Consider the following 25,121-nt stretch of genomic DNA (forward strand, 5'->3'; position numbering starts at 1 on the left):
GTTGGTTTTGTTTAAAGTAAAGAAAATGCAGTTTTAGTTTACATTTAGTGTTAAGAAAGTGCAGTTTTAGTTTACATGTCTACAGTGCCTGCATCCCTTCCTCCCTCCCTCCTCCTCCATCATTCACCTCCGTTAGCCGCACTCGTCTGTCTCCAAGGTAAGTATACAGTACTAAATAACATTTTTTCTTTTATTTCATATATTTTGTTATGCATTGGTAAAGTATACATGTGTGTTTCTTAATTTAATTAAAAACATGTCTTTTTTCATAATTTAGGATGGTCTGGGGATGTTTCACAGGGCTGGAATGGATTAAATCTATTTCAGTTATTTTAAATGGGAGAAATCTGTTTGATATATGAGTTGACTGACTTATGAGCTTAATTACAGAACGAATTAAACTCGTATCTCAAGGTACCACTGTAGTTCTTTGGGTATGTGCCTTGACTGGGCAAGTCTGGGGTTTCAAACAGGCAACCTCAGCATTCCAGGTTGATGCCTTATCCACTGCACCACCATAGGTCAGGGTGCAACCACAATTTCAACTGTCACCTTCTTAGGCATGTCTATGTGTAGCTTTTAGTTTAATGTCATTAATCTTTCTTTTTTCATTATAAAAGTGAATCATTTATGGTGGACAATTTGGGCAAAACAAATAAACTGCATTCCCATCAACACAGAGAAAATCTCATTACCATTGTAGTTTTCTTCTTTCCAATCTTTTTTCTTTGCTCATTTATATATATTTTTTCAATTATAAGAGAAAGTTTATTTAGAACGTCACAGAGGTAGCAACAGTGAGCTGTAGAGACAAGGGCTCAGGAAATCAGTTACAGAGGCAGAACAAGGGCCCTTGGAGCTTAGGGGAGAGAAAGGCCAAGGTCACATGCCTGGGGGGGAGGAGGAGAGGGGCAGGGTGCTGGAGTGTGCGTGTGTGTGTGTGTGTGTGTGTGCGTGCGCACGCGAGCGTGCATTGAGAGGGAGAGACAAAGGCAGATAGAGCAAGCACCCTTTTGCCAATTTTTAAAAAGTCTTGAGATTTTACTAAATACAAATTTTGTCACTTAGAGCTTTTGTGTCTTATGGATTCCATCCATGCAGGTCAAAACTGGCTTTTCTGGTTGGTCCACATTTAAAGAAGGACAGGAAGGTATGTACCTTGTGCAGTGCAGTAGGTTTTCTCTTGCTCCTGCAGGCACCGTTCCCTCCGCCCTCCCATAGAAACGGCAAGCTCCCATGTTTCCCCCTTGCTGAATGGCTCACCCGAGGAAAAAGGGAAGGAGCCCATTTTCTTGAAAGTGAGAACAAATGTGAAAATCATCAGTCTCTTTTTCTCTTCCTCAAACCATTCCCAATTTTAGTCATAATTAAACACCCAAATAAATAGGGTTGTTTTCCATACCTGGGGATTTAGGTTTTAATGAATTTCTGGATTCCAGATTGGTTTGTCCCACCGTGTGTGGTATTGGTGAGTAAAAACAAAGCAGAGAAAAAGAATTCCTTTTGAATGAAAGACCAACGAACTAATGCAACAAGCAATAGTTTATTTTTTTAAAAAAGGAAAAAAAACAACAAAAAGAAAAAAACCCATTTTTTTACTACATTGTATAGATTAAGTAAAAATACTTGTATTTATATATGTATATACATACTGCATATATATATATATACACACACACATATGATATAACATTAAAATTACATGCTTCTCAGGACAGAAGAATTAGGACATGTTCCCTCATGTGAATTTAAAACTCTGTCACAATTGAAAATCACTGCAAGAATACTTGCTTCCTTTATTTTCTTTTTTAGACTTCAAGTACAGGAAGTTATCAAACCAGGATCTCAATGCGGAAAACCATCTGCTATGCACAAATGACAACGGACGGCCACAAGTCATGAGGCTGGGGCTTTGAATTCTCACACAGATCTTCAGAGCCCTACAACTGCGTCAACCTTCTACCTGAGATGAGAGGGAATGAGAAAGCCTGACGGTTGTTTCCATGTGGACACTCACATTGGCGTTTCAACAAAAGCTAACAAATACGTGTCTTATTGTAGCAACAACACTGGCCATGAAATCACTCTGCGGGAGGATTCCTTTCTTCCCTTTCCTTGCCAAACAAAACACAAAAATTGCTGGAAAAAAACCCCCAAAAAACAAAAAACAACAAAACTCAGGGTGAAGCACCTCTGACGATGATCAGCGTACAGCAAGGAACAGAGAGGGAGCGTTTCCTTCGCGACAGCTCCTGGCTGACTTGGATGATTTCAAACACACCCTCGTCTGCAAAAGGCACTCACATATTGTCTATTTATAAATCATACAGTGGGAGTCCATACATGAGGGGTTTTCCTATAAATATAAAAAAGATAAGCTGAGGACATGATATATAATATAACAACGGAAAGAGTATGAAATGCACATTTTGGATACATGTGCACTTTTTATTTAAAGGGCAATCAATATAATAGTTAAAATTTTTTCATTGAAAAGTTAGGAATTCCAGTGAAATGATCAATAAGCAGCAAGGTAGTAGAGGCAGAGAGATGGGAGTCAGGAACACAGAGAGGAGGGACACTAGCTTTTCAAATGGGCAAAGGAAAGGATAGGGTCAGTTCTTAAACTAGAAAGACAATTCACTCACAATGGACTATGTGCGTGTGTGGGGGGGGGGAGTAGCAGAGAAACGGGAAGCGGGAGGGAGGGTGGCACCCTTCAGTAGGTGGGCATAGGAAGGGATGCACCCGGAATTTCTGACGGGGAAGATGGACTGCATCCCCCTTGCTTTTGTTGTTTGAAGATACCCTGCCCGAGCCAAAGCTGCCCTCACCTGGACACGACTGAGCTAATGGAATTATACGATGTGCCACTGTTGCAGCTTGAGGCGTAGGCCTCCTGGCCATTGCCATCGAGGTTGATTTTGAACACAGACGACGCCTTCAGAAGAAAGTCCGCTGCATCCCGGCGCCCCAGCTCCCGCAGTTTGGACATGAGGATGCCGACTGTGCTGTCTGGGTAGGAGGTCCATTCCCGGAGCAGAGCATGGACTGGGCTCGGGAGGAACTCCTTGGGAGCCCCGTTATTGGTGTTGTACTTCGCCACAAGGTCAGGCAGGCCCAAGTTCATGGCGAGAAGGCACCAGTCCTTCCCCATAGGATCGGGGAGGTCCAGCAGGCGACTAAGTTTTCTCCGGGTCAGGAGGCTCAGATCTGACGCATGGATGTCCATGCCTAGGCTGGCCTGTGAGTAGATGTCATGGCACCCGAAGCACAGGATGCTGCTGAAGCTTTCCTTGTACCCACCCATGGTGTTCGTCAGTGAGGTCTCCTTCAGGGCCTGCGCCCGGAAGAAGTCTCGCGGCTGGTAGATCATGACGGGCTCGTGGTGCTCCCTCAGCTGCTGGGGGCTCAGGTAGTGCTTCACAGTCAACAGCCCCGGCAGCGTGGTGGCCATGACATTCTCGATGGTACTGCACACTGAGTCCAGCAGGAGGCAGCACTTGATCTTTTCCGTCTCCAGCCCGCGCACCTGGACCTCGATGCCCTGGCCGTGGTTGACCAGGAGCACCAGAAGCTCGGCCCCACGGTTGGCTATCTTGCAGCCGCTCACCCACAGGCGGATGTCTGCGTCTCCCTCGGCACTCTGTTGGTGGATCCACCGGCACAGGTTCACCTGGACCTTGTGAAAGATGCCACACGGGAAGGGGGTGAGGTGCTCCACGGGGACCATGCGTACACCGCCATAGACCATCACCTCGTCCTCCTCGTCTGTCCAGGAGCGGTGCAGATTGTCTGTCTTGATCAGGGCTGGGATGTCCACCATGGTCCCACTGCTCAGGTCCCGGGCACAGATGTCCATGGCATCTAGGATCTGCAGCAGCTCCTCCACATCACTGTCAGGCACCAGGCGCTGGATGTCCTCCATGGTGTATCGGCCCCGGTAATGGTGCAGGGCCCGTGGGGTCTCCACGGAGAGCAGCTTCCCCAGGACGTTGGTGCAGAGCCAGCGGGGGTCCAGGAGCAGCACATCCTGGACTGTTTCACTCTGCATGATGTTGATCTGCCAGTGGGGACAACGAGAGGTCACCCATAGGAAACTAAATGAACAGAAGCACCAATAGCCCTGAGAACAAAAGGGCTGCTGCAGTGACAAAATCTGAGCAGATGTTGCAAGGAATGACTCAGATCATTCATATGGTTGGATCTCAAAAATCAATGACTAAGGCCCTGGCCTGTTGCTCAGTGGTAGAGCGTTGGCCCGGTTTGTGAAGTCCCGGGTTCGATTTCCGGTCAGGACACACAGGGGAAGTGCCCATCTGCTTCTCCACCCCTCCCCCTCTCACTTCTCTCTCTCTCTCACTTCTCTTCCCTCCTGCTGCCATGGCTTGACTGGAGCAAGTTGGCCCTAGATGCTGAGGATGGCTCCATGGCCTCTGCCTCAAGCACTAAAAAATGGCTTTAGTTGCAACAGAGCAAGGACCTCAGATGGGCAGAGCATCGCCCCCTAGTGGGTTTGCCAGGTGGATTCCAGTTGGGACTTATAGGGGAGCCTGTCTCTGCCTCTCCTCCTCTCACTAAAAAAAGAAAAAAAATCAATGACTGAGTCAAAACACCAGCTTGAGAAGGTCATAAAGAAATTTTGAAAACACCATGGACTCTTAAACATGGATGCAATGAAAGACAAAAAAAGGAGAGAGATGGCAGCTAGTCAAATGGAATGAGTGATTTTTGATTGGATTCTGTTACAAAAGAAATACATAAGTAAAAGCAGCTACAAAAAAAAGTTCTGGAAAGACATGCCACCATGGTAGTGATTAGCCCTGTAGAGGGGGAGAAAGGAATGTCTAAGGTGATGGTCAGAGAAGGCTTTAGCTTTATCAGTATAAGTGTCAAACATTGAAAAAAAACTATATATTCAATAACAGTATTATACCAATATTATATGTCTAGAATGTGATAATTATATTATAGTTACATGAGAAAATGTCCTCCTCTTTATGAGGTACAGGCTAAATTATTTAGGGGTAAAATGTCATGATGTTTGCAAATTAAGTAAATAAATAAATAGGAGAGAAATAAAAGCAAATGTAGCAATATGTAAATGGTTTGTTAGTTTAGGTGTAGAGTACATGAGGATTTGTGTACTATTCTTTTTTAAATTTTTTAAAAAAATTCTTTTCAGAGAGAGAAACATCTATTTGTTGTTCCACTTACATATAGATTCACTGGTTGACTCTTGTATGTGCCCTGACCAGGGATCAAACCTATAACCTTGACGTATTGAGATGAGAGTCTAAACAACTGAGCTACCTGACCAGGGCTGTTGTACTATTCTTGCAACTTCTTGGAAAGCTCATAATTTTTTGAAAAAAGATTTAGAATGTTATATTATACTGTAAATTTTTAACATACATACATAAAAAAGTTCTGGAAAGACATGCCACCATGGTAGTGATTAGCCCTGTAGAGGGAGAAAGGAATGTCTAAGGCGATGGTCAGAAAAGGCTTTAGCTTTATCAGTCACATTTATTTCTTTAACTCTTTGAGTAGTGAGTTTTCTTCATGCTCACTGAACCCTAGGAGTGAGGTTTTCTTTTTTTAAAAAAAAGAAATTAGTTCCAGTTTCAGTTTTATTAACTTAAAATCATGTTTGTTTGATGAACAATTTATGGAAACAAGAAGAACATACATTTGCCTTTTTTTAATGTTGCCTTACAAGTTTTTAAAATAAAAAATTTTGTATGATTGTACTCTGTATGGACATAAAAGGAGAGATAGATAGAACTGCAATTGTAGGGGGACTGTAACCACCTGCTTATATCAATGAATAGATCATACAGACAGAAAATCAACAAATAAACAATGGCTTTAAATGACACATCAGATCTTACGGATTGACAGATATTCACAGAACATTCCACTCCCAATCAGCAGAATATACATTCTTTTCAAGGGCACACAGGACATTTTCCAGGATAGACCACATGCTAGGCCACAGCACAAACCTTGGTAAATTTAAGAAGACTGAAATCACATCAAGCATATTCTCTGATCACAACACTATGAAACTAGAAATCAATTACAAGAAGAAAACTAGAAAGAAACACAAACAAGTGGAGGCTAAACAACATGCTACTATACAATCAGGAAGAAATAAAAAATATATCAAAACCAATGAAAATGGAAGCAGTGATCTAAAATCTGGGACACAGCTCAGCCCTGGTGGGGTAGGTCAGTTGGATAGAGCATCGTCCCCACATGACAAGGTTGTGGGTTCGATCCTAGTCAGGGCACATACACAAATCAACCAATGAATGCATAAATAAGTGGAATAACAAATTGATGTTTTTCTCTCTCTCTCTTAAATCAATAAATAATTTAAAATCTGAGACACAGTGAAAACAGTTCTAAGAAGGAAATTCATAGTGATAATAAGTCTATTTCAAAATAATCTAAACTTATACCTAAAGGAACTAGAAAAAAACAAACAAAGCCCAAAGGAAGGAAATTATAATAAAGATCAGAGCAGAAATAAATGAAATAGAGACTAAAAAAAAAATACAAAAGATCAACAAACTAAAAGCTGGTTCTCTGAATAGATAAACAAAATTGAAAAACCTTTAGACAGATTCATCAAGAAAAACAAGAGAAAGGGCCCAAATACAATCAGAAAGGAAAGAGAAGTGACAACTCATACCACAGAAATACAAAGGATTTGAGGAGAACAGTATGAGCAATTATACATCAACAAATTTGACAGCCTAGAAAAAAATGGATAAATTCCTAGAAACATTATCTTTCAAGACTGAATTTTGTTTCTAGTAATCAGTCTGTTCAGATTTTCTGCTTTTTGATTCAATCGGTAATCAAAAAACTCCCAACAAATAAAATTTCAAGACTAGAAGGCTTCACCAATCATTCAAAGTAGAAGTAATACCGATCTTTCTCATACTGTTCCAAAACATTGAAGAGAGAATGCTCCCAAACTCATTCTGTGAGGCTAGCTTGCCCTGATACCTCCTGGACCCCTGCCTAGATCTGTAGAGCCTTACCTCGCCAGCGCTGTGGAGCTGCTGGGCTATGCACCTGAGGTCCTCCTCGCTGGCCAGGGGGTTCAGCTGGTCCTGGACATCATACACAAACTGCTGCAGTGACATCAGCTGGTTGGGCCCGTTGAGCTTCCTCCAGGAAGGCAGCGTGGAGATGATTTTCTCACACAGATGAGTCATCGGAGGGCAGACCTAGAACACGCGGGATGGGACAGATGGATTTACAGCCGTGGGGACTCAGGGAGACCGGCATTCATTGGGACTGTTGTTGAAATATTTCAATGTAGACTAATTCTTGGTAATTGGCTTGAAATGGGTTTTTAATCTTTTAACTTGGTTAAGTAAATCAGTCTATGTTACAGACTCATCTACTCGACATCTTCCTAGTTAAAAACAACACCAGCCGTACACCACACAGCATCATTCATTATTAGGCAGTCCTTGCATGGATCATAGCTTTTAGGTCAGCTAAATGCTCCTTATTCAAATACTTTATCTTTTTTAATTAATTTTTTAAGACCTTATTCATTTTAGAGAGGAGATATATATTTTGAGAGAGAGAGAGAAAATGAGACAGAGAGAGAAAGAGAGAGAAAAGAGAGGAGGAGCAGGAAGCATCAACTCCCATATGTGCCTTAACCAGGTAAGTCTCAAACCAGCAATCTCAGCGCTCCAGGTCAATGTTTTATCCATTGTGCTACCACAGGTCAGGCTCTACTCCCTATTCAAAAAACCTCCTGACCTCAGGAATTGGGAAGTGTGTGTGTGTGTGTGTGTGTGTGTGTGTGTGTGTGAAGCAGACACGCCACAGTCCTGCTCAGGGACTCCCTACAGCCAGAAGCCCCGGCCCTAATCCCACCTGCTGGGAGGCACTGGAAACCCTTCACAGACCACTGTTCCCCATTGTAGCCCAATGGTTTCTATAACCAGGTTCCTCTGGGGCCCTGCCAGACTATTCCCCACCTGCTGACTCTGCCATTGTGGGGCCCCATCAGAAAGCTAGGGCTGGGCTTCAGGAGAGAGAGTTCCTGAGAATTTCAAAAGCACATCTGGAGTGGAGCCTGGTGTTGGAAGAGTAGCACGTCCCATCAGGGAAGCAGGAGCTGGAACTGCAGGAGGTGCAGTCCGGCCGGGCAGGGAGAGGCAGGTGCTCCTTGGTTATACTCAGGAGTGGGCAGCAGGAACATTCCGGGCAGATGCTTGCCCTTTCACACAAATTTCAGAGAGATTTTGGAATTTTATGGGTAATAACCTTTTATGTGTCAAACCCATGGAGAATAATTTCCCCCCAGTCTATCTGGCCTTTTAACTTTGTTTACAGAAATTGTTTGCCAGGAAAAAAATAATTAACTTTTATGTTGTCAATAGGTTTATTTTCTTTGACAACTTCTGGGTGTTTCTATCTTCATTTGAAGCGTTTACCAAAACAGGTCCAAGCTATTTTAAATTCTATTCTTTCACATTTTCTTTAAAGATATTGTTCTGTTTTCCACTTAAAAGCTTTAATCCCCTTAGAATTTATTTTTGGGCTAGGCAGTGATTAGGAGTTTAACCTTCTTTCTTTCTAGGCATATGGCCAGTAGTGCTGGATCTTTTATAAATTTTAAAATAAAAACCCAGCCCTCTCAATCCCATTCAGATGCTGCTGGAACTGTACTAGTTTATATAATTTAGGAAAGCAAAATATGTATATTTACAAAGATCTTGCCGTCCAGGAACAGTTTCATTCCATTTGTTTATCTATTATTATTATTTTTGTGTGCGTGTGTGACAGAAACAGAGAGAGAGAGAGAGAGAGAGAGAGAGAGAGAGAGAGAGAGGGACAGACAGCCAGGAAGAGATGAGAAGCATCAATTCTTCGTTGCGGCACCTTCTTAGTTCATTGATTGCTTTCTCATATGTGCCTTGATTGGGGGGGGGCTACAGCAGAGCGAGTGACCCCTTGCTCAAGCTAGCGACCTTGGGCTTCAAGCCAGTGACCCCTGGGCTCAAGCCAGCGGCCATGGGGTCATGTCTATGATCCCACACTCAAGCTGGCAACTTCGGGGTTTCGAACCTGGGTCTTCTGTGTTCTAGTCCAATGCTCTATCTACTGTGCCACCACCTGTTCAGGCTGTTTATTATTTTATGCTCTTCAATAAATGTTGTTGGTGGCTTTTTTCTACTTTTCTGCATTTTCTAAATATTTCACAAATCACTCTTTTTTGGGTTCATTATATTTTTAAAAATGTATTAAATTCATTGGGGTGACATTGGTTAATAACATTATATGTTTCAAGCACACAAGTCCATAATACATCATCTGTATATTGCACTGTGTGCTCACCACCCAAAGTCCTGTCCCCACCCCCGTTACCAAAGTTTGACCCCTTTTATCTTCTTAATTCTCCTCTAATCCCCCTCCCCTTGGCAACTACCCTTCTTTTTTTTTTATCACAGCATGTTTTTTGTTTTTTTTTTAAATTTTATTTTATTTATTCATTTTTAGAGAGGAGAGAGAGGGAGAGACAGAGGGGAGAGAGAGAGAGAGAGAGAGAGAGAGAGAAGGGGAGAGGAGCTGGAAGCATCAACTCCCATATGTGCCTTGACCAGGCAAGCCCAGGGTTTCGAACCGGCGACCTCAGCATTTCCAGGTCGACGCTTTATCCACTGCGCCACCACAGGTCAGGCGGCAACTACCCTTCTTGAGTCTGTTTGCTTTATTAGATCATTTGCTGTTTTCTGTTTTATATCCCACATATGAGTAAAACCACATGGTTCTTCACAAGTCACTTTTGAATTGCTTTTGTAATTTGTAAAAGGCAATTTTATTTTTAAACAAACCACTAAGACTGTCACAATTTCCTACACTCTAAGGCGGCTGCTTTGTCCAGAACAACCCCTTTGCCTCACAGCCATGTCCTTCTTTGTCTGCCCTTTCTTCCAAAAGTTTGTCTATACAGCCGCCTCGCACGGTGTCCCTGAAAACCGAACCAAAGCAAGAGAGCAGCACAAAGATGTCCCCTCACCCCCCACTCTGCGAGGTCCCTAGGTGGGCCGGGCAAAGGGAGGGTCCCGGCCCTTCCCAGGCACACTCACCGAAACGATCTGGCTCCGGATTTCTTGCAGGTGATTTCGAAGTACCTTCATGTCCTTAGACCCAGAGGCCCCAGCATCCAGCACAAACAGCTTATTTGAAACGTGCAGGTCATTCCCAAACCTAAGGGGAGAGCAGTAGCCTCAGAGTGATGCGTCTCACCAGGCGTTTCCCCGGCAGGCCCTGAAAGGCTTGGGGGGAGGCTGGGAAGGTCTGGTGACCTTGCAGAGGTCCCCTCCCTGCTCTTTGCTGGGCTCTGTAACGTTACGCTGCAACAGAGGCCTGGAGACACCGCGTGTCTCGAGTCGTAGACAGGCATCTCGGGCCCCACACAATGGCAGGAACACGCTATGGAAAGACAGCAGCTGCCCTGATGCAGGAAAGGTCGGGCCTCCTGCGCTCACCTTACACCCCGAGAGGAGAGATTCTGTTGTAGTTGACAGAGTGAGAATAGAGGGGTGAGTGTGAGAGTTACAACTTAGATGTAAAAATACTAGTAGAAGAAGCCTTATTTTTCACATCAGGAAGATAACAGATAAAATGTCTTTAGTTGAAGAGACTTTAAAGTTACTAGCACATTACACAAAGCTGCAGGTTCAAATTTTCTGTTCACAAATACTAAACAGAGAAAAAGTAAGTTTACCGTTGTTGAGTACACGAAACACAAAGTTTATTCTTGTATTATTTTCCATATGAACAACTGCAAACCTACTTTTGACCCACGCTGTATGTACTTTTTACAGGGCAACCCTGCGCATAGCCATATTTATAACTGAAACAGAAGTTTTACAAAACAACTCGACAGGAAACGCACACTAGTATTCTCCAGGGTACTCCGTTCCACTCCGTCCCTCTGTGGAGTTGGTCAGCACCCCCTACATAAATTACATGACCCAATATTTTGAGAAACATTAATCAGTGGAATCATGATAATTATCAAAACAAACAAACACCCCTGAAAGCTAAAACAACTAAATGACTAAAATTCTAATGTGTAACATGGTGACTATAGTTGATAACATTGTATTTTACAGTTAGCATTTGCTGAGAGTAGAACCTAAATGTCCTCACCAAAAAGAGAAATATGTGAGTGACGAGTGTTTTAAATAACTCAATGGCGGAAATCCTTTCACAATGTAAACATATATACCAAATTAACACAATGTATACCTTAAATATCTTTAAAATTTTTTTTTTTTGCCCTGGCTGGTTGGCTCAGCGGTAGAGCGTCGGCCTGGCGTGCGGGGGACCCGGGTTCGATTCCCGGCCAGGGCACATAGGAGAAGCGCCCATTTGCTTCTCCACCCCCCCCCTTCCTCTCTGTCTCTCTCTTCCCCTCCCGCAGCAGAGGCTCCATTGGAGCAAAGATGGCCCGGGCGCTGGGGATGGCTCCTTGGCCTCTGCCCCAGGCGCTGGAGTGGCTCTGGTCGCGGCAGAATGACGCCCCGGAGGGGCAGAGCGCCCCCCCCCCTGGTGGGCGTGCCGGGTGGATCCTGGTCAGGTGCATGCGGGAGTCTGTCTGACTGTCTCTCCCCGTTTCCAGCTTCAGAAAAATACAAAAAAAAAAAAAATTTTATTTATTTTTTTTTACTTTTATTAATTTTTAGAGAGGAGAGAGAATGGGGGGGGGGCAGGAAGCATCAACTCCCATATGTGCCTTGACCAGGCAAGCCCAGGGTTTTGAACCGGCAACCTCAGCATTCCAGGTTGATGCTTTATCCACTGTGCCACCACAGGTCAGGCCTACCTTAAATATCTTATGATCGTATCTGTCAGTGATACCTCAGGAGACTGAGAAACAAAACAAGACAAAACAAAACCCCAAAGCAACTAAAAGAAGTTCTCTTTAGGCAGTGGTACCAGAGGTAATGAAAGAAGTTAGAAGACTGCTGCTTTTTAGCCTGTGCTATTTACTTCTGTTTGATTTGTTGTTATGCGTATTCACTGCTGTAATAAAAATGAAAAACGCAACAAAAAGGCAACCAGAGGAAAGTGGCCTTTAATTTCTCCAACTCTGTGCTCTGGGTCACACACTTTGGCGTATTAGCCCCGAAGGCGCAGCAGCGGCCCCTACCTGTTCCTGATCTCTTTCAGCAGTGTCATGTCTTTGTCGTACCCAAACTCGCCTCCTGCTGGACGGGGAACGTTCATGATGTCGGCGTGGGTGGCCACCAGGACAACTCGGAGCGGGTTCTTCAGCTTGCCGCCAAAGGCTGGGGCAGAGAAAGAACGGGTTCAGGGGGCAGGGGTCCTCCTTCCTGGCTGCCTCTCCTCCCCAGGCGAGGTGAGGTGGGGTGAGCTGGCCTCAGCCAGGTCCGTCTTGCCGGGTGCACATGAAGACCCAAGGTCCCTTGCTGGATCTGACTTAGGTCCTGCCCAGATCTGAATGAGCCTCTTTTCTAGGCCTGAGAAAAGCTTTTCTTTTTTTCTTTTTTTGAGAAAAGCTTTTCAAAAACGGATCAGAACTGACCACAGAACACAAGGCAGCTTCTCAAATCTATCTCCAAATGGCCCCTACTTATAGGGTGAGGGGACATCTAACCTCTGACCAGAGGGCCGCCCTTTCTAAGACCAAAAAAAGCCCTGTGGATGCAGCAACACTGCAGAAATGACTCAGAAGGGAAACTCCTGCAGTTCACACAGCCTCTCCCTTCTGGGAGTGTTTACGATGAAACATGAAAAAAAGAAAGAAAGAAAAAGAGAGAGAAACAAGATAAAGTGATGGTACCCTGTGGGGGATTAAACTAAATCTATTTGATTATGACTATGCTTTTCAAAATTCACTGCTGAGTTTTGTATTTCACTAGAGAAGGCTGCTGCTTTTGTTGTAAGAAAAGAACAATGCTGTCTTCTCCTCTAGGACAGTGGTCCCCAACCTTTTTTTGGGCCACAGACCGGTTCAATGTCAGAAAATATTTTCACGGACCGGCCTTTAGGGTGGGACGGATAAATGTATCACGTGACCGAGACAAGCGTCAAGAGTGAGTCTTAGATGGATGTGACAGAGGGATTCTGGTCATTTAAAAAAAATAAAACATCGTTTAGACTTAAATATAAATAAAACGGAAATAATGTAAGTTATTTATTCTTTCTCTGCGGACCAGTACCGGCACGGGGCCCGGGGGTTGGGGACCACTGCTCTAGGATAAGAGGTCAAGATAATGCATTCAGTCAACATGGTCCTTCTTGTATTTGATAGAACTATAGAATGCAGGAGAGTTCATTCTGCTTATGAATTATATACCCAAGAAGTGAAGGCACAGTAGCTATCAAAGGAGGCACTCCACTTTGCACCCAACAAATGTGACCATAGCTCTAAAGTAAAGAAAGAAGGTGAGAAATGGCCCTCAGGGAATAATATAGCTCAGTTGATCATCGTGGCATAAGTATGTGATCGTGAAACAACTCCCTGCAGAACAAAATGAAGAGCTGGCCCTCAGGGAACTTCCAGCAGGAAGGGGAAATGCAGGTGGCCACAGCTGTTGCCGAGCCTGGCCGGGGGTGCAAGGCCCAGTGGGAAGGGCGCTCACTCACCCAGGGGTGTCTCAGCTCACCTATGGGTTCTTCAACTGGTACAAGGGACTTCAGGAAACTGAGCCAGAAAATCACTTGATTCAGCTGGATCTCATAGGGTTCTTCCAGACTAAAAACGATGACATGGATTGATGTGGGATCATTTGCAGCAAAATAGTCGTACGAGCAGAAGTAAACAGGATTTCCAGAGAACTCCCACACACTGAAATCGCCAACTCCTATAGAGAAAAATAAAGCTTACAGTCCCGAAATGCCACCACCAGATTTCAATTACAGTTTTTCTTAGCATATTAGTGCTACCAGGAGGGATAGTGCCATCCGTCACATTTACCTGTGTACCTATGCATCTACGTAAGTATAGATCGATGTATGTAATACTGACATATCTTTATGATGTATGTCTATGTCATCTTGGAAGATTCCCAAGGCTTTTCTAGAGCTTCCTTCTGGAGCACGGCCACCTGGGGGCATGGCCTCAAAGTCTGGCAGCTAAGACCTTAGTGTGAAAAGTTCTGGAACCCAGAAAAGGGTCCTTTGGGCACTGGGAGCACTGGGACCAGACCTGGGATGGGGAAGCCTATGGCGGGGCAGGGGGTGGGGGCAGGGCTGGTGAGTGCTGCGGACACGCTTCTCTTATCCCTATGCTGTGGGCCAGCTTTGCTAGAACATCCAACTTTTAAGAGAACAAAATGTGCATAAATTTTAATTCTATTCCATTAGGGCCACTGGTTCTCAAAGAGGGGTTTCTGGGCCAGCATCACCGGGGAACCCCAGACCTGCTGAATCAGCAGCCCTGGGAGGGCTGTTCACAGGTGCTCCCAGGGGGTGCGGGTACAGGTGGGGGTTCAGAACCACTGCTTTAGGTCACACCCCCGGAGTAGTCTCTTTCTCACTGGGTTCAGGCTAACAAAAGGGCTTTCATGAAGATGCTCCCAAATGTCATTTTCTGAGTACCTCTTTGTGTCAGATGTTATACCACGTCCTTTAATAAACATCAGCTCATAAAGTCCTCATGAATGCCCTGGCCAGTTGGCTCAGTGGTAGAGCGTCAGCCCGGTATGTGGATGTCCCAGGCTCAATTCCTGGTTAGGGAACACAGGAGAAGCGACTATCTGCTTCTCCCCCCCTCCCCTCCCCCCCTTCTGTTTCCACAGCCATGACTTGATTGGTTTAAACACATTGGCCCTGGGTGCTGAGCTCCATGGAGCTTCCGCTTCAGGCACTAAGAATAGCTTGGTTATGAGCATGGCCTCAAATGCGCAGAGCATTGGCTCCAGATGTGGCTTGCCAGGTGGATCCTGGTGGGGACACATGCAGGAGTCTGTCTTTCCGTCTTCCCTCCTCTTATTGGGAAAAAGAAGGAAAAAAAAAAACACTCAGGAGTGAGAATGGAATCTCGTAGAAAGGGCTTTATCCTCGTTCCAAACTGGGTTTCAAAAAGGCAGAGTGGCCCTGGCCGGTTGGCTCAGCGGTAGAGCGTCGGCCTGGCGTGCGGGGGACCTGGGTTCGATTCCCGGCCAGGGCACATAGGAGAAGCGCCCATTTGCTTCTCCACCCCCCCCCCCTCCTTCCTCTCTGTCTCTCTCTTCCCCTCCCGCAGCCAAGGCTCCATTGGAGCAAAGATGGCCCGGGCGCTGGGGATGGCTCCTTGGCCTCTGCCCCAGGCGCTAGAGTGGCTCTGGTTGCGGCAGAGCGACGCCCCGGAGGGGCAGAGCGTCGCCCCCTGGTGGGCAGAGCATCGCCCCTGGTGGGCGTGCCGGGTGGATCCCGGTTGGGCGCATGTGGGAGTCTGTCTGACTGTCTCTCCTCGTTTCCAGCTTCAGAAAAATACAAAAAACAAACAAACAAACAAAAAACAAAAAAAACCCAAAAAGGCAGAGAGAGGTCTGTGTTCAAGTGGCTGGGGGAGGGGGGTGCTACAGGGAAGATGCAGTGGGTCTAGAAGAAGTGAACCACCCTCAGTAACATTTCACTCCTTTGGAAATGTTTGTAAGCAAAGAACACACTTGAAATTTTGCTTATATGAAAAAAATTGCCTGTGTCTATATCAGAACTTTAGCCATGAGTGTAGATGTATTTAAAAATAATTATTCTTCTATATTGGGCATATCAAACTGCTAGAGGGATCATATTTTATGAGATTTCCCATCCAAGTAAATATTTATCTCTAATTTAAAGAACATATTAATTTACTCAACAGTGAAGTAATTTATGAAGCACCTACTGTGTGCACTGCTATGTGCAGAGGACACCAAGGAGTTGACTTTACTTTCTAGGGGTATTAAAAAGCCCTGCTTCAGTCCAGGGTGACTTCCCACATCATTGCACTGGCTCTTCCTCTGTTCTTTGTGGGGCTGGGGCTCTTGCCCAAGGGGACAGACTCCCTTTGGGGAATCACTTATAGCCTTGGCAAAGGGACCCTTGAGGCCCTTCCCCTTCATAGTGGGAGCGACATACCATTCAAATAGGCATTCTGGATGTCGATGGCCTTGGTGGACTGGTCATCGGAGGAGCAGTGCAGGTGGTGGGACGGGGCCACGAACACCTCCAGCATGCCCTTGGTGAGGCCCGGCTCGAACATCATGCTGCGGCTCCGCACGCTCACGTTCTCGCAGCCCGGGTACAGGTTGTTGATGCTCACAGAGACTGCAGGCAGACAGGCAGCGGTGAGACTCGCCCGGGGCAGCGTGCAGGCTTGCGCCCCACCCCCCCTTTGCTTTTGTGTTGCTCTTTTCCAGGACACTCTGTCCCCACCCCACTCCTGCCTCAGGCAGGGCTGTGTGTGCCCCTTGTGTGTGCTGTGCAGCATCACTTCCCAGAAATGCTGGGCTGATTTTTTCTGTTGGTGCCACCTCCTGTGCCCCTGTCCTGAGAGGCCAGCCCCAAGGGACTGCATCTCCTAGGCTTGCTTGCCATGTGCTGCTGGTTCGGGTCAGCCAGTGGGAGGCACTGCAGGGCCTCCTGGTCCTGTCTCCTGGTTGGTGGCTCAGCCTTTAGCCTCCAGTGTTTTCAGAAGATGGTAACACAGACAGCCAACTTTCTTAAGGAGAACAAGCTTCCTGCTGTCTGAGTGATATAAATGGACCCAGGAGGGCATCTCTCCCAGGAAAGGAAAAAGGCCTGACCATTCTAGTGAGGTCATGGGTGTCCAGAGTGTTGGTCTGGGACATAGCAGAGCATGGGCCCCAGGCCCGAACTAGCGGTGCCACTCCGAGGTGACAGCGTTGGCTGTTTCTGGAAACAGACCTCCTTCTCTGGAGGCCACACCCAGCCAGTACCGCCTGCCTCTTCCTCAACCCAGTCTCCCCCAGGTGGTCCTCATGTCACCTCATATCTGTTGCCATGCTCTGTTTTTCCAAGGACACTGTGAATGCTGTTTTGTGAGGGCCGGGAAGTGACAGGTGAGCTTTCCAGACTGGGGCTGTAGTGGGGTCCAGGCACTGCCTCCTGCCGGCCTCCTGCCTGCGGCTCCCCACCGCCCAGGGTGTGCCTGTCCCGCCCTGGTCAGGAGGAGGGCTTGCTACTGAGGCTGTGGGCAGGGCTCCTGGCTCTTTCCAGGCTGCAGGCAGCTCTAGGTTTAACTGATGAATCTTGTCTCTTTCAGAGACTGGATAGAAAGTTTACCCACCCCTTGGACCAGACCAACCACCTGGGCATCACGCAACACAGGCTACTGTGGGCTCCCCATCTCTTCCATTACTTGCCTATGCCCTCCAGGAGGCTACCTCACAGGACCAGACAGGCCTGCGACTGAATTACACCTCTGACGTCAACTAGGGGGTGACCTTAGCCCCGGGGTCCCACACTCCACTGCATTCCTGAAATGTCATTTCTATCACAGGGCAAACGTTCATGCATGGAATGGTGGAGTCCGCTTCTGAGCTCTGTCTCCTGGTCTACGGGGCTCGAAGTTAGGAGCTGGGAGGATGTGGGGGAATGCAGAGACTGCGCCTCTGAACGGGGCCGCTGCCCTCCTCCCCGGTGACTGGCACCAGGCCGCACTGTGAAACCACTGTGGCCAAAGCTCCACTTTTCCACAAGAAGCAAACTTATCCAGTTTATTTTATTGAAATCTCTGGATTTTTCTAAAAAAAAATTTTTTTAAATTATCTTTAATGAATTTAACAGGGTGTCATTGGTTAATAAAATTATATCGTTTCAGGTACACAATTCTATACTACATCATCTGTATATTGCATTGTGTGCGCACCACCAAAATCAAGTCCCCTTCCATCACCGTTTATCCCTCTGTTCCCTCCACCTCCCCACCCCCCTTCCTCTCTGATAATCACCATGGTATTGTTTGTGGCAATGAGGTTTTTATTTTTTCTTTTGTTTGCTGATCCCGTCACCTTTTTTTTCACTGTTGGCAGCTGATTCGATTTCTCTCTTTCCCCTCCCCCATACTACAAAAACTGTGGCTTGCCAGGCTGCGGGGTGCGACTCTGCCTTAGGCAGAAACACCCTCTGTCTGTGAGCCCTGGGGTACTTTTCTCTGAAGTGGGTTACGACACCACCTTTCGAAGTTGGGGGCGCCAATGAGCTGCTGTGCGCAGCACATGGAACACGGGTCAGCACAAGCTGCGCTCACCACGCACGGGCCTTTCCACACGCTCCTGCTGCTTCCTAGGTTTTGTCTTTGCCTCCCCCAAAGCAGCAACTTTGTCAGTCGGACAACCGTTTGGTGTCCCCTTGGCCTCTTTCATGAGTTTCTGGCATCTGTTACTGTCTTCAGTCTTGCAAATCCTGGGAGGGCTCTCTTTCAGTCGAGGGACCACAGACAGCAGAGCTGAGCTCCTGAGAGAGCAGTGACGTCAGCTCCCAGGAAAAGGGAACACATTTTGAAGGTTTTCTCCATTTTGGTTAGAAACCAGCATCCTATAAGATGACAGGACACCAGAGAGAGTCTAAAGAACTAAGACTCATGGGATATAAAAAAGCAGTGTTTACCTCCTAACAGTCCTTACCGAGCAGCCGGGCCCTCGCTAAGGAGTTACCTTGACCTAGAAATTGGAGGGTTCTTCCCAAGCAGGCAGCTCTGAACCAGGGGAGCCAAGGGGACGAGAGAAGCAGCCCCCAGACGAGACCCACTGCGTCTCTGTGCTGACTGCAGCTGGGGAGGGCTCGTCTGGCCGAGAGAATCTTCTGTCACTGAGCCCCGCGACCAAGTCTATTTAAGCACTGGCTGAATGATGTTGTGAGACTTTCTGATAATCTGGTCATCCTGAGTTGAAGTTTATCAAGAATCTACTTCCAGATTCTTCCAGGTGTGGACAATGAACCATAAGGAAGATGAATGGAGATATTCTGAGTGGGAGGGCTGAGCAGCAGATAAAATCTCTTCCTTGAGGGGAGCCATATGCCACTAAAGTATGGCTGGTTCAGTTTAGCTCATGGGATCTGGGCCATAACCTTCATACCCAGTGAAGACATAAAATTTTAGATCAGAGATCCAAATAGATCTCTTTGCATTTGGTCTTACAGACACATGCACGCAGACACACACACACACACACACACTTGCCATCCTCTTTGCCCCCAACACACACATGCACGCGCGCGCGCGCACACACACACACACACACACACACGCCATCCTCTCCGCCCCCATCACTGGTTCAGACCCACAGCAGGTGAGAGCTGGCATGGCTCTCTCCAGAGTGACTCCATAACTGCCAGGAAGTCGACTTAGGACTAGGAACACCAGCAAAATTATAGTGGCGAGTGGGAAGTGTGTGCACACAAACGCCCTTCCTCAGAAGCTGTGTCATTAATAAGCACCGGCTCAGGAGCCCGATGCTTCATGACCATCGGCTGTGTGACAGCCCACCTCACCCCTCAAGGCTTCTGTAAAACGGTGGTAAAAACAACCCATAACCCTGTCTCATGGATAAAATGAGGTTTTACACGCCCACTTTGCCAAGTTCCAGACACAGTTTGTGCTTCATAAGTAAGTATTAGCAACATGAGCTAGCAACTTTATAATCATTCTAATAAAAAATCCATTTCGGGTACTTTTTTCTTTAAGTTTCTGCTGTGTTCAGAGACCAGGTGAAAGGGCATAGGAATCTTAGTCAATTGTTCCCGTTGTACCAACGCTCCCCAGGCGTCCCTCCTCACGGACAGAGGAATTACAGAGACACAAACTATAAAACATCTGTTTTCAACCTAGGGAGCAGATGACACCTTTGTGGTACGCTGTACAGAAAATCAATCTGAGGCACCAGGTCTCAAAACTGACATTGGTTAGGAAAATCTTTGAAGCTCTCTACTCTTACGTTAGCAAAACTTAAGTCCCTCGCTCTAAAGTGGCGTTCAGGAGTTGCCGTGGCTGGGAAGCTCAGTTGTTCAAAATGTCATCCCGATACTACAAAGGTTCCAGGTTCAATCCCCGATCAGAGCACATACAAAAATCAACCAATGAGTACATAAATAAGTGGGACAACAAATTTTTCTCTCACTCCCCCTCTTCCTCTTTTTCTCTAAAATCAATACATTTAAAAAGTGGGGTTCAGGAGAAATAACACCCGGAGTGTACACTTTCCTCTTGCTCACAGTGGGTGTTTCTCCCTGGGGAAGGACAGATAACCCTGAAGTTCGGGGTGTGACGATGCCAACGATCGTGCCTGAGGAAGGTGGGGAAGACAGCCAAGCCTGCTTCCCACTGAGGGTCCAAGTGAGTGGAGGGACCAATACTGAACACCATTAAAGAGCTTTTCAAAACCACTGGCTAACTGTGAATGTGCAGAATGGGGGTTCCACATGAACCCAGTTTTGTTGCTCTATGTCCTCAAATGTCTAGGTGTTCCCACAAGGCGTGAGGCCCTTCCTGGGGCCAATACTTGATCTGTGTGAGCTGGAACATGTTAGTCCAGGCTCTGTGTCTTCAAGAGCAGAGTCCCCGAGTAGAACACAACACAACTGTGCTGGGTGCACATCTGTAATTGTGACCTTTTGTGTCTGTGGCCGTGACTGCTGGGAGGCCCTCTCCTCGCTGTCCCGGGGGCAGCAGGGCGGTAGCCCCAGGCCCACAGCCAGGGTAGACCGCCCCTGAAAGCCCCCCGGGCGATGGGCGCCAGCCAGCTGGGACCCAGTGATGGTAACAAAGCCACCACTCGTCTTAGACCCTGACCTGAGAGGGGGAAATGCAAGCAAGCCCCCGACTGGAGAGAGGGCCGCCGGAGGCACCTACCTGCCGGCTTGGCAGCCAGGGGTGACGGCGGGAAGCGGGTGGAGTTGGTGGAGGAGAGCCGGGGCCGGCGCCTCCGGAAGAAGCCCCTGAGCAGCCCGCACTTGAGGGACTCCACCAGGGTGGTCTTCCCGGAGCCCGAGTGGCCAAACAGCTTCAGTTTGATCCTCGGCTGCAGGTTCTGTGTGGGTCGCAGCTGCTGGATGAAGAGTCCTCGGTGTGTATCCTGAACACAGACGACAGGGGCTTGTGAGTCGCAGGACAGGAGGAGGCTCCGGGCGGTGGCTGTGCTGATGCCCGTGTGCCGAGCCCAGCGCTGTCCTCCGGGGCTGCGACGTCCCCCTTTGTTCTGCCCTCATCACATGTTTAACAGGTTCACGTAAAATGCACATAACACTCTTTAAGCAACTCTCAAGTGTTCCATATAGCAGTGTTAATTTATTAAGTACTTTCTCTAGTTCACTGACTTAAAAAAATAAAATGCACATAACATGCACTTCACCACTTCAACCATTTTGAAACGTGCCATCCAGAGGCTTTTAGTGCATTTACAAGGTTGTGCCACCACCACCACTGTCTGGTTCCAGAGCAACTTCAGCACCCGGGGGACACGGCACCCATCGGAGGACACCGCGCCCATCGGGGGACACCGCGTCCATCAGGGGACACTGCGTCCATCGGGGGACACCGCACCCATGGGGGACACTGCGCCCATCGGGGGACACTGCGTCCATCGGGGGATACCGCACCCATGGGGGACACCGCGCCCATCGGGGGACACTGCGTCCATCGGGGGACACCGCACCCATGGGGGACACTGCGCCCATCGGGGGACACTGCGTCCATCGGGGGATACCGCACCCATGGGGGACACTGCGCCCATCGGGGGACACCGCACCCATGGGGGACATCGTGCCCATGGGGGACACGGCGCCCATCGGGGGACATCGCGCCCATGGGGGACACCGCACCCATGGGGGACACCGCGCCCATCGGGGGACATCGTGCCCATGGGGGACACGGCGCCCATCGGGGGACACCACGCCCATGGGGGACACCGCGCCCATCGGGGGACATCGTGCCCATGGGGGACACGGCGCCCATCGGGGGACACCACGCCCATGGGGGACACCGCACCCATGGGGGGACACCACGCCCATGGGGGACAGCGCGCCCATCGGCGCCACTCCTCACTCTCTCTCTGCGCAGTCCTGGCAACCCCCGGTCTGCCGTCTGTCTCTACAACCTCCAGTCTGCCGTCTGTCTCTACAACCTCCGGTCTGCCGTCTGTCTCTACAACCTCCGGTCTGCCGTCTGTCTCTACAGCCTCCGGTCTGCCGTCTGTCTCTACAGCCTCCGGTCTGCCGTCTGTCTCTACAGCCTCCGGTCTGCCGTCTGTCTCTACAGCCTCCGGTCTGCCGTCTGTCTCTACAGCCTCCGGTCTGCTGTCTGTCTCTACAACCTCCGGTCTGCTGTCTGTCTCTACTCTGTCTCTACAACCTCCGGTCTGCCGTCTGTCTCTACAACCTCCGGTCTGCCGTCTGTCTCTACAGCCTCCGGTCTGCTGTCTGTCTCTACAGCCTCCGGTCTGCTGTCTCTACAGCCTCCGGTCTGCTGTCTGTCTCTACAACCTCCGGTCTGCCGTCTGTCTCTACAACCTCCGGTCTGCCGTCTGTCTCTACAACCTCCAGTCTGCCGTCTGTCTCTACAGCCTCCGGTCTGCTGTCTGTCTCTACAGCCTCCGGTCTGCTGTCTGTCTCTACAGCCTCCGGTCTGCTGTCTGTCTCTACAACCTCCGGTCTGCTGTCTGTCTCTACAGCCTCCGGTCTGCTGTCTGTCTCTACAACCTCCAGTCTGCCGTCTGTCTCTACAACCTCCGGTCTGCTGTCTGTCTCTACAGCCTCCGGTCTGCCGTCTGTCTCTACAGCCTCCGGTCTGCTGTCTGTCTCTACAGCCTCCGGTCTGCTGTCTGTCTCTAAGGCTTTGTCGATCTGCATTTGATGCATAATGAATGGGTGGAGAGATTTGTGTGAAACAGGGTCAGCCCTGTGAGAGTGGCCGTGGCACCTGCCCCTCCTTTACGACACTGATGGTACAAGATGAAGAGAAGGACATCATGAGTAAAAAAGCTAGGGAGGGAGCCAGGGGACATGATAACTCTTACACATTCTTTCTCAATCTTACAGGGAGAAGCAGGAGTCTCCCCAACACCGGATAAACCACACTTTCATTCATTCATTCATCAGTAAAAATCTAAGAAAGGCCTCCTGTGGGCTAAGTACAGTGCTGGGAGTGGGAACGTCTGGACGTGTCCCAGATCTGCGGTCTTGGGAGACACACATGTGAACACTCTGACATCAAATATAACGGAAGGGCTGGTGCTGGCAAGGTGTTCTGTGCACTCAGAGAATGCACCTCAAGGTCTACATTGTGGGACATCAATCAGGCCACCCTGGCCCCACCCAGTCTCACACGCCAGTCTCATTTCCACACCCTGCCTGGCTGATGGCTCTCTAACAGGACCCGTTAGAGCTGAGACATGCAGCCTGAGGTGATTCCTTCTCTACTACCCAGGATGATCCTCTCTGCTCCAGCCTGTTAACTTCCATGCGTCCCACGAGACCTATCTTGACTTCCCTTGGAGTTTTTCTCCCTGGCAGGTTCAGGCCCACCATGGTTCTTCATCATAACTTCACCAAACAGCAGGGTGCTTGTGTTAAGCTCTTGCCCTTTAGGATAGGAGCCAACCTAACAGGGAGACGGCAGCCCGGCACCTGGCCCAGACAGGATGTTCAATAGAGGTGTGGTATGAATGGCTTGAGTCAAAGGTGACCCATGCAAGAGCGTTTCAGACATGAATGCCCTCCTTTCTATCTCAGTGCATCCTCAGACCTGGCCAGGCCAGTGCTTCCAGCTCTAAATCCTGGCTGAGCCACCGTTACTTTTCCCACAACCAACCAAGCAAGCTTGTATAACAAACTCACAACTCTCCTGAAGGCTACAAAGTTCCTACCCCTCTTTTCTTTTTTAATTTAATTTAATTTAATTTTATGTTATTTTATTTGAGAGAGAGAGAGACACACACACACACACACACACACACACACAAACAGCGAGCAAGCTAGAGAGACAGGGAGGGTGAGAAGCATCAACTCGTAGTCGCTTTCACTTTAGCTGTACATTGGTTGCTTCTTGTGTCCAGGGCTGAGCCAGCGTCCCTTTGCTGAAGCCAGCGACCTTTAGGCTCAAGTTTGGGATCTTGTGGATGAGTGCCCTGCTCAAATCAGCAACTCCATGCTGATGAGCCTGTGCTCAGAGTTGGAGACCTCGGGGTTTTGAACTTGAGACCTCAGCATTCTGTATAGACGCTTTATCTACCGCGTCATCACTGGTTAGGTCCTACCCTTATTTTTATTGATAAATTGTAACCCCTCTTTCTCAACAGGGCAACACTGTCCCCTAGCAGGCTTTTAAGACACCTGCGGTGGCATTTTTAGTTGTCACTCTTGGGGGATGCTTCTGGTGGTGGGTCTGAGGTGCCCAGATATATGTACACCATGTCCTGAACAGTAAGATTTCTCCTGAGCTGACTTCTGAGTGTCTGCTGAGCATTTATATAGGAAATAAACCTGTTTATAGTATCTGATCTTAGGATTAACTGACTCATTTTACATATGAAAATACCCGGCAGGTATTTTCTTTAAGGGGGGGGGAAGGGTATGGTTTAATACATACTGAGTTTTCCAAGAATGCACTATTTTATAAATTGGTGGAAAATATATGTAAATAATTTTGATCTTTCCGAGAGTCATGGCAGCAGACACTATCCCGGGCGTCTGTAGGCACTGTGTTCAGTGACCATGGGCAGGCTGGGGAGTCTGCCAATTTCATTACGCCCCCTCATGCCCTGTGCTCCACATACTGAAACACTAGATTTTACTGTAAATATTTTTCTTTGGTGTCTTTGTTATATTACAGTTAAGGCATCCTATTAATTTTTTAAAATTACCTGAGTAGGTATGTTGTTATCTGTGAATTTCACTTCCGGAGGGTAACGAAGGCACCACTAAATGCACGTTAGACAAGGTTGGACTGGCTAGGGTTAGAGACCATGGTTCGGACAGTGATGTGTAGAACGTGAAGTTGTTTTTACTCTGATTTCTTCTTTGAACCTCAAAGGCAAAGTGCTGCAGAGCACAGAAAGGGCTGGGGTATTTTGCCAGCAATTTCCTTGAATTACTATGCAAGTCAACACAAAAGCTGAAAAGGT

At 47.8% G+C, this 25,121-nt stretch overlaps 1 protein-coding gene across 5 annotated transcripts in view; it reads right to left on the reverse strand.

Moving 5' to 3' along the window:
* Positions 1–1,772: 1,772 nt before the first annotated feature.
* DAPK1 (death associated protein kinase 1) overlaps positions 1,773–25,121 on the reverse strand; it is a 194,530-nt gene continuing 171,181 nt past the window's right edge. For all 5 annotated transcript variants that reach the window (XM_066256949.1, XM_066256947.1, XM_066256945.1 and 2 more), the window contains exons 20-27: positions 20,855–21,077; positions 16,120–16,308; positions 13,683–13,880; positions 12,203–12,341; positions 10,131–10,251; positions 7,056–7,244; positions 2,835–4,063; positions 1,773–2,356 (exon numbers count right to left, since the gene is read on the reverse strand). In XM_066256949.1, the coding sequence (XP_066113046.1) occupies positions 2,323–2,356; positions 2,835–4,063; positions 7,056–7,244; positions 10,131–10,251; positions 12,203–12,341; positions 13,683–13,880; positions 16,120–16,308; positions 20,855–21,077 (2,322 nt within the window). In that variant the 3' untranslated portion in view covers positions 1,773–2,322. The remainder of the gene's footprint in view (positions 2,357–2,834; positions 4,064–7,055; positions 7,245–10,130; positions 10,252–12,202; positions 12,342–13,682; positions 13,881–16,119; positions 16,309–20,854; positions 21,078–25,121) is intronic.

This window comes from Saccopteryx bilineata, chromosome 2, assembly GCF_036850765.1.
Source record: "Saccopteryx bilineata isolate mSacBil1 chromosome 2, mSacBil1_pri_phased_curated, whole genome shotgun sequence".
Lineage (NCBI taxonomy): Eukaryota > Metazoa > Chordata > Mammalia > Chiroptera > Emballonuridae > Saccopteryx > Saccopteryx bilineata.